Source organism: Moschus berezovskii, chromosome 25 (genome assembly GCF_049115385.1).
Source record: "Moschus berezovskii isolate FMDL1 chromosome 25, NW_MosBer_1.0, whole genome shotgun sequence".
Lineage (NCBI taxonomy): Eukaryota > Metazoa > Chordata > Mammalia > Artiodactyla > Moschidae > Moschus > Moschus berezovskii.
Window position 1 is genome coordinate 26,918,104 of NC_142484.1, and position 9,851 is coordinate 26,927,954.

Here is a 9,851-nt window from a genome sequence, read left to right on the forward strand (position 1 = left end):
TAGGTGAGTTGGTCTCTTTAATTTACAATCCTTATTTCATTTAATATCTGAAAATTCTAATTTTAGGGCTCAGACTGTGGCCTTGTCATCCAAAAGAGCAACCAAATTAAAAGATACAGTAATTCTTCTGTTTTAGCTTATTATATATAAAGAAACTCAAAAGACCAAAATTGCTACAGTAAGTGTTACCAATGAACAAACATCTAAAAAGTTTATGGCAATGCATCACACAGAATTACCCTGCAGTATTTTTATGTTTAAAGTAGACCTTTTTAAATACAATACTTACATAGTTCTTTCATACATTCATACTGGCCTTGGCAATTTCACATCTGTAAAAATCTTATAAGCATTCTTTAATAAATAAAAAATAAAAACACCTATAAAATTTGGACAAACACATTCGCACCAAGTATAACCCATCCATTCTTAGTTTAACTCATTAAATTACTACAAAGATCTTTATGGAGTTGAATCCAATACTGTATATTGTACATTGCTGCCCTCTGATGGCATTACTAACATATAATTTTAAATTCAGCAAGCAAAAAAAAACTTTATTATAATGTAAAAGAGAGTATGTTTATAAGCTACAGAAATAGAAATTAGGAGATATTTTATGTTCTCTAGAAATAAATATGAATTTCTTAGTAAGTTATAAAAATTTACAGTGTTCCTTCATATAAGCCCTTCAAATGATTTTTCAAGATTTTCCCTGATGATCAGTTTAAAAGGCACTAAGTCCACAAGTTTAAGCAAAGGTCTTCACATATAATGAAATAATGAGATATAAGGTTAAGCAGCAAATTATAAAGAGCTAGATCATTTCATAAAGGAGGGAAAATACAAGTGCAACTTTAAATATCTGAGACATATGCAGAATTTTTCCATGCAATATACAAATATATATTCACTATTTAGGTCCATGTTTTAACTACTAAAAAGTGGCAAATCACCCACCATCTGCAGAAGAGCAAAGGTAGGGAAAATAAGAATTTAGTGAAAGGTCTGGCCATTTTCTAACTCTAACAATCAAAAGCATTTTCAATATTCAATTTTGAAAGAGCACTGCACTTGAGAGCACTGAAATTACAAAGTCTGAATCTTCATTTATTCAAAGAGAAGAAATTACATTGAGGATGTCCACTTGATTGGAGATATTGGTTACTGGCAGTAGACTCTTCCATTCATGCTATGCTTTATGAAACTGTCCACTAGAAAAGATAAAAATATAGAGGAAAGTAAATTTTGTATAAAAAGTTATGTTACAATATTCTAGTGAACAAACAGGTAAAAAGAGGAATTTGGGCTATACAAATGTAAAGTGATCTTTGTGAGGACCAGTGACTAGTAAAATTTTACATTATAGTCAAAAGCCTGAAATAAAATACACGATGGTGTACACGAGAAAAAAAGAAAATATCTGAACAGGTTAACGAGGGGTAGCTAGGTCCCAAATACCTGATAATCAGTAAAATAAAACATCACAAGACAAAATAAAAACAATGAAACTACAAAGTAAAAATAAAGGAACTGGGATTCTTGTTTGAGGCAGGGGAGTGAAGAAGTGATAGAAATTATTAAATAACGGTCTGGCAAAGTCTTTGCCTGGAGAAGGAAATGGCAACCTGTACTCTAGTATTGCCTTGAGAATCCTCTGGACAGAGAAGTCCATGGGGTTGCAGAGTCGGACACAACTGAGCGACTAACACACACACAAAGTCTTTGACTGTCTCAACTTGAGAAACTATTCCATGTGGTATTCTGCTTAATCCAGTTTATTAAATTTTGCAATAGTAAGTTCTGAAAAAGCCACTGGGATAATACCAGACGTATTTACCTGCCTCTAGAGTAGTGTTCCAAGTATATCAAGAAACATTATTGGGTGTAACATACTTTTAAAAAATTTTTATTTAAAGTTTAAAAATTAAGGATGAATTCAAGTAAACTTCAGTTCAGTTCAGTTCAGTTCAGTCGCTCAGTCGTGTCCGACTCTCCGCGACCCCATGAATCACAGCACGCCAGGCCTCCCTGTCCATCACCAACTCCCGGAGTACACTCAAACTCATGTCCACAGAGTCGGTGATGCCATCCAGCCATCTCATTCTCCGTCGTCCCCTTCTCCTCCCGCCCCCAACCTTTCCCAGCATCAGAGTCTTTTCCAGTGAGTCAACTCGTCGCATGAGGTGGCCAAAGTATTGCAGTTTCAGCTTTAGCATCAGTCCCTCCAATGAACATCCAGGATTGATCTCCTTTAGAATGGACTGGTTGGATCTCCTTGCAGTATAAGGGACTCTCAAGAGTCTTCTCCAACACCACAGTTCAAAAGCATCGATTCTTCGGCGATCAGCCTTCTTCACAGTCCAACTCTCACATCCATACATGACCACGGGAAAAACCATTGCCTTGACTAGACGGACCTTGGTTGGCAAAGTAATGTCTCTGCTTTTTAATATACTATCAAGGTTGGTCATAACTTTCCTTCCAAGGAGCAAGCGTCTTTTAATTTCATGGCTGCAATCAGCATCTGCAGTGATTTTGGAGCCCAAAAAAACAAAGTCTGACACTGTTTCCACTGTTTTTCCATCTATTTCCCATGAAGTGATGGGACCAGATGCCATGATCTTTGTTTTCTGAATGTTGAGCTTTCATTTATTTTAGGACTTCTTACAGATTTAAATATTGTGCTTTTTTCAATCTCCAAGGAAGGTATTCAATATATAACATAATATTCAGTGTATTGGGGCTTCCCTCGTGGCTCAGCTGGTAAAGAATCTGGCTGCAATGTAGGAGACCTGGGTTCGATCCCTGGGTTGGCAAGATCCCCTGGAGAAGGGAAAGGCTGTAAAGTCTATGAACTATACAGGCCAAAAAGTCTGTAAAGAGTCACAAAGAGTCGAACACGACTGAGTGATTTTCACTTTCACTTCATTATTTTTGAACATTTTTTACCATAGTACTCTATTTTCAACAAAATATCCCTTAGGACTAGTATTACAAACACTAGAGCAGTGATTCTCAATCTGGTTTGACATCAGACTCCTTGGGGAGCCTAAAAGTTCTGATGGCCAAGCCCCACTCTCAGAGATCCTGATTGGTACAAGGTCAGATCCAAGGTCCAGCCTTTTGTGGAAATTTCCCATGAACCAATGACATCTGCCAGAACTCCTCTGCTGGTATATCCTGAACTGCTGCTAGTTTGTGTCCTGAGGCCATCATCACATTGCCTTCGTAAAAGGCTCCCTTTCCAGAATACAGTAAGCACTGCCAATGCCAACTGTCCTTGTTAAGAGGCAGTTAGTCAGCAGATGAATATGTGGAGCATGTGAAGACAGAGAGGGTCCTGCTTTCCTCATACTATGGAGTCAGGTTGGGAAGAATCTAGCTATACGACAGGACTCAAGGCCTGAGAGCAGCCCCTAAATGACCCCAGGCCAAAGGGTTTGAGGATTAAAGTTACTATCTTTTATTTTCCCTTCTGTTATCCCTGAAAGTGAAAGTTGCTCAGTGCTGTCCAACTCTTTGCGACCCCACGGACTATACCGTTCATGGAATTCTCTAGGCCAGAATAGTGCAGTGGGTAGCGTTCCCCTTCTCCAGGGGATCTTCCCAACCCAGGGATCGAACCCAGGTCTCCCACATTGCAGGCAGATTCTTTAACAGCTGAGCCACCAGGGAAGCCCTGAGCTGCCAAAAATGTTGAACTTCACTGTATGCTCTTGATGAGCAATGCAGGTGGTCAAAGAAAAAAAGGTACTGAATTTAACGCTGATAATGTCTCTCATTTTGGGCACTTCTGAAGGGACCAGAAAAAATCTAAGATCTAACTTATTTTTAATGTATATGCTTCATTGCATGGAAACTTTAGCTTTAATTACAGAAGCCCCTTTGTCTCTTAAGAGTTCAAAAGCTGATGTAAAATTTGTTAGGTTGAAAGTGAAAGTTACTCAGTTGTGTCCAACTCTTTGCAACCCCAGGGACAATACAGCCCATGGAATTCTCCAGGCCAGAATATTGGAGTGGGTAGCCTTTCCCTTCTTCAGGGTATCTTCCCAACCTAGGGATCAAACCCAGGTCTCCCACATTGCAGGTGGATTCTTTACCAGCTGAGCCACAAGGGAAGCCCAAAAATACCAGAGTGGGTACCCTATCCCTTCTCCAGGGGATCTTCCTGACCCAGGAATCGAATTGTCTCCTGCACTGCAGGCAGATTCTTTACTAACCAAGCTATCAGGGAAGCCCTTTGCTAGGTTAGAACATGTAAAATAAGTACCTTCTGACTATACAAAAAATATCCTTTTTTGTAATATTATATGTGACTTCAAGTCATTCAGAAACTTGTATTTCATTTAGTGAAAAAAACTAAGAGAGTTTGAAGCAGGTTATAGTACAACCCAATTTTATAAAATTGACATATAAAATGAGATTAGAAATGATGTCAAAATGATACTGAATTTAGGTGATTTTTACTTTCTTCTTTTTACCCTTCCATATTGCTTAAGTTTTTCTACACAGTTAAGATTGTCATTAATTATGTAAGTATAGGGGGCTTTCCAGGTGGCACCAGTGGTAAAGAACCCACCCGCCAATGCAGGAGATGCAAGTTCAGTCCCTGGGTTGGGAAGATCCCCTGGAGGAGGAAATGGCAACCCACTCCAGTGTTCTTGCCTGGAATATTCCATTGACAGAGGAGCCTGGTGGGCTACAGTCTGTGGGGTTGCAAAGAGTTGGACGTGATTGAGCACATATATATATACACACACATAAGTATGAAGTATTAAGATATAGAGTTAAGATAAACAAGACAAATCTATTTTCATTTTGGGAAAAAGAAAACAAATCTATTCCAATGAATGTTGAAATGTTCAAATAAACTGACACTTCTTCCAATCTATATAGTTCATGCTTTTAAATTCACATTTCTCTGATAATCATTTTCTGGAGGAAATTACTGAATGGATTGCTACTTGAGTTTTCAAAAATTCCAGGTAAATAAAATCTTCAATAAATTTTAATACTTACTCTAAGTCCACCTTCTGGTGGGGGTCCAGAGGTAGCCATTTCTTTTTCTATTTTTTCCTTTTTCTTTCTCTTTTCTTCCACAGACTGAACATTCAGAATACCCCGAGATGCAGCCTTCAGGAAAATTGTTGATAAACAACAAAATTGTAGAAAAACAACAAAAATTAGTTTTCTGTGTCCAGAGGTGTCTTTTGCTTTTTTGCCTTTCAGGTTTTTCTTTTGATATGGGGGCAGGGGAGGGGGCTGGTCTCTTTTTTTGGCAACAAAGTTTTAGACTATTTCTAAAACAGTTTTACATAAAACATACAATTTCTTCATTGGGTATTTTGCAACCAAACACATTTCGCCCATAAAATTACTTCACAACTGTCAGTGCTTTACAAGACACAGTCATTTCATCCCAAGGAACAATGTTATTAAAGGGGCATCTCACATAACTGAAGACAAGCGTATGGTAATTGCCATACGTTAAATAACAAATGCCTGGAGGAGGCCATGGCAACCCACTCTAGGATTCTAGTGGAGACAATCTCATGGACAGAGGAGACTGACTGGCTACAGTCCATGGGGTCACAAAGAAGTGGACATGACTGAGCACACACACAAATGACGTAAGTGCATTAAATGAATTTACTGAAACACAGAAATTATTCTGAAAAATATTTATCTTTAAATCTGTAAGATATCAGATATCATTTTCATTAGAGAATACTACTAGTAAGAGACATTTACAGAGAACAAAGCACAAATTTCATCACCTAAGGTCGAATTTTATTTTACTCTCACCTCCTTCTGTCTTCTCTCCGCAGCCTCTGCAAGCTTTGCTCTTTTTTCTTCCTAGAGAAAATGTGTAAGAAATATGGTTTTAAACAAAACCAAACATGATCCTTGATATTTTATACTTTATCTTACCAGTAATATAATAGTTTATAAAAATAGTACTGGCCTCAACTGTCCCACTAGGAATGCCATTACTTATAACATTTATAAAATACTCAACTTTCTGAATTTCATTTTCCCAATCAGTGTACCTTCAAGTAAGCACAAGGTGAGACATATAGCTATACCTATATATACACATTTTATATCTCATGCATACATACACAGATTGGCCTGTGAAATAATCTATTTGCTTTTTTTTTTTAAGCGCTAACAAATTAGGGCAATAATAAAACAAATGACATTGAACAATACAAGTAGGGAAATACATGGTTGATACTGACAATTAAAAAGGAGTTTGAGGCAGCCATGTATTTTCAGAAAAAGTTCATGAATGAAGAGAATGAATCTCATTGTGTAGGACAAGAAGGACTGATATGTACTGTTCCATGCTGAGACACCATGAATATTATTTTTCTACCTGGATTAATCACAAGTTATAAGTTAACTAAGTATATAAGACAGTAAACAGCATTCTCTTGGGAGCTGTGTTAATAATTTCATTTTCCACAAAACATTCATTCACTTATACATTCTTTGGATACTTAATGAGCAACGATCATACCGAGGAACTGTTCCTGGTGCTGAGAATACAGCAGTGAAATAATACAGAGAAATATTTCCACCCACACGGAATTTACATTCCAATGAGGACAAATAGTCATATATAATTACATAAATATACATTTGTTAGACTGAAGGAAGTGCTTCTGGGAAATACAAAGAAGAGTATGGTCAAAATGGAAGGATGGGTTGATGGTAGAGTGGAGGATCTATTTTATTTAGAGTGGTGAAGAAAAGTCTCAAAGATAAAGTGACATTCAAGTATTCTGCCATGTGGTTATCTCTGGGGGTGGAGGGAAGGGCTTAACAACTGCTGGCACGTTAGTTTTTTATCAACAGAAAGATAAAGAAGAGTAAGAACATTTAAAAGCAACAGTAGCAAGAAAGACAAGGTGAATTTTCTCATATCAACTTCCAGGTCTTTTTTAGCACTTAAGATCAAATAGCTGGAGTTAATGTGCTTCTGTAAACAACTCATTTCCTTCAAAGAATTTTTAGCCAAATATTAATAAAGGAGAGGAATTTAGGTTTTCTGTTACCAATTTCCTGTAAGGATTATTAAGGTAAAAAGGCTGTTAAAAATAGAAAGCTACAAAAAGTATAAAGGTACTATACCACAAACCACCTAGATACACCTGCAATTATCCAGATAAATAACGAATACTTTCAAGTACAAGTATGTCCCCAATATTACATGGAGACAAATCGACATGTTCTTAAGATGCATTTCTCATTAAACTGAAAATTCAAATTTCAGGGCGCCTTGTATTTTTATTCGCTAAACGTGGCAATCTTACAAATTGTATACTCTGTACTACATAAAATGGTTTTTAAAATACAACTTAGATAAATACTAAGAAATTCATTAATACAATATCTAATAAAACGCAGAAATATACAAGACTTTATTGAGCACCTTCTTTAAACAGCTGGTACAGACACATAAAAATGCACATCTCCTACAAGATGAAACTCCTCAGTTCACGGAGAAAGAGGGATGTCTTTTCAAATATTAACTTCATCTACCGCATCTCCAGGAGTGGTCCCCACAGCGCGCCGTCTGCGCGCGCCTGCGTCCTACGAATTCCCGATTTTGCCGGTGGCGAAAGGTAAAGAGACGCCGGAGCCGCCTTCAGAGGCAGAGAGACGGACGCGGAGGCAGCCCCCAAATCCCGCAGGCAGGACGTCGGGGTCCCTCGGGGCGCAGCCACCCGTCTCGGCCAGCTGCGTCCCCACCGGCGGCTCCCCGGCCCGCGCCGCCGCGCCCAACTGCCAGCCCCGCGGCCGCAGCTCGGGCCTCCTGGCGCGCAGCTCCGGGAACAGGTGCGCGCGGCGCCGGCGGGCTGACGCGGGGAGGCGGGCAGGCAGCCTTACTCACCAGGTCCGGCGAGGGAGGCGCGGCCTCGGTGGGGCAGGGAAAACACAGCCCCATGGGGATCGCGGCCGGGGGTCTGCTCCGCGGCCCGCCCAAACCAGGCCGTGAGAACTGCGCGATCAAACGCGGCTCCCGGGTCTGCGGCGCTCGCTCCGCCCCCGCCGGGCGGCTTGGTGACCGGGTCGCTCCGCCCCGCCGCTCCGCTCTGCCCCGCCCCTCTGCCGCAACGCCCCACCCCGCCCTGCGACTCCGCCCACTCACACTCCCCGCCCCGCGACTCCGCCCACACCCGCGGCTCCGCCCCCCTCGGCTCCGCCCACGCCCCGCCATTCTTCACGGGTTCGGCTCCGCCCCACTGTTGCCGGGCTCCACTCCGGCCCCTGCAGCTAGCCCCCGCCCCTGCAGCTAGCCCCCGCCCCTCTGAGGCAACTCCCCACCCATACTTCCAGAGGCTCCGGTAGGATCAGGCCTTGGACTCAGGAAACACCTGATGAGGGCCGCACGCGGTAGAGGGATGGAAAAGTTCGGCTATAGCCTGCAAAAACTCTTTGTAGCTCCCAGTTGGCTGACCCTGTAAAAATGAGTGACATGACTCGGTATAGTTTCTCTCTTTTGTGAGAAGGGACTCTGACTTCCAAGAAATTAAAGCCGAGATTTCAAGTTGATGTCAGCACGCGTTTCTTTAAGTGCCTTTCAGTACTACTCCAGTTGAGAGGGCAGAACATGAAATTTATCACTGTGTTTTAGAATTGAGCCCAATGAATGAAGCATTAGTTGAGATGTCCATTATTTTCTGGAAAGTGCTGTACTCAATATGCCAGCAAATTTGGAAAACTCAGCAGTGGCCACAGGAATGGAAAAGGTCAGTCTTCATTCCAATCCCAAAGAAAGGCAATGCCAAAGAATGCTCAAACTACCGCACAATTGCACTCATCTCACAGGCTAGTAAAGTCATGCTCAAAATTCTCCAAACCAGGCTTCAGCAATATGTGAACCGTGAACTCCCAGATGTTCAAGCAGGTTTTAGAAAAGGCAGCGGCACCAGAGATCAAATTGCCAGCATCCGCTGGATCATGGAGAAAGCAAGAGAGTTTCAGAAAAATATCTATTTCTGCTTCATTGACTATGCCAAAGCCTTTGACTATGTGGATCACAATAAACTGTGGAAAATTCTGAAAGAGATGGGAATACCAGACCACCTGACCTGCCTCTTGAGAAACCTGTATGCAGGTCAGGAAGCAACAGTCAGAACTGTACTTGGAACAACAGACTGGTTCCAAATAGGAAAAGGAGTACGTCAAGGCTGTATATTGTCACCCTGCTTATTTAACTTATATGCAGAGTACATCATGAGGAACGCTGGGCTGGAAGAAGCAAAAGCTAGAATCAAGATTGCTGGGAGAAATATCAATAACCTCAGATATGCAGATGACACCACCCTTATGGCAGAAAGTGAAGAGGAACTCAAAAGCCTCTTGATGAAAGTGAAAGAGGAGAGTGAAAAGGTTGGCTTGAAGCGCAACATTCAGAAAACGAAGATCATGGCATCTGGTCCCATCACTTCATGGGAAATAGATGGAAAAACAGTGGAAACAGTGTCAGACTTTATTTTTGGGGGCTCCAAAATCACTGCAGATGCTGATTGCAGCCATGAAATTAAAAGACGCTTACTCCTTGGAAGGAAAGTTATGACCAACCTAGATAGCATATTAAAAAGCAGAGACATTACTTTGCCAACAAAGGTCCATCTAGTCAAGGCTATGGTTTTTCCCGTGGTCATGTATGGATGTGAGAGTTGGACTGTGAAGAAAGCTGATCGCCGAAGAATTGATGCTTTTGAACTGTGGTGTTGGAGAAGACTCTTGAGAGTCCCTTGTACTTCAAGGCGATCCAACCAGTCCATTGTAAAGGAGATCAATCCTGCGTGTTCATTGGAAGGACTGATGCTAAA

General features: G+C 41.0%; 1 protein-coding gene across 1 annotated transcript; it reads right to left on the minus strand.

Annotated features, from left to right (window-relative positions):
- Window positions 1-1,089: 1,089 nt before the first annotated feature.
- On the minus strand, window positions 1,090-8,079 carry SVIP (small VCP interacting protein). Its single transcript, XM_055416049.2, has 4 exons — window positions 7,904-8,079; window positions 5,809-5,859; window positions 5,023-5,136; window positions 1,090-1,214 (listed from the first exon to the last, which is right to left on the minus strand). Exons 1-4 carry the CDS (start codon window positions 7,955-7,957, stop codon window positions 1,200-1,202), a joined length of 234 nt encoding a protein of 77 aa, XP_055272024.1. The 5' UTR covers window positions 7,958-8,079; the 3' UTR covers window positions 1,090-1,199.
- Window positions 8,080-9,851: the final 1,772 nt, after the last annotated feature.

Coding starts and splice junctions, on each gene's coding strand:
- SVIP (XM_055416049.2), bottom strand. CDS start 7,957: ATGGGGCTGTGTTTTCCCTGCCCCACCGAGGCCGCGCCTCCCTCGCCG. Junction 5,860..7,903: donor CGCCTCCCTCGCCGGACCTG/GTGAGTAAGGCT, acceptor CATTTTCTCTAG/GAAGAAAAAAGAGCAAAGCT. Junction 5,137..5,808: donor CGGAGAGAAGACAGAAGGAG/GTGAGAGTAAAA, acceptor ATTTTCCTGAAG/GCTGCATCTCGGGGTATTCT.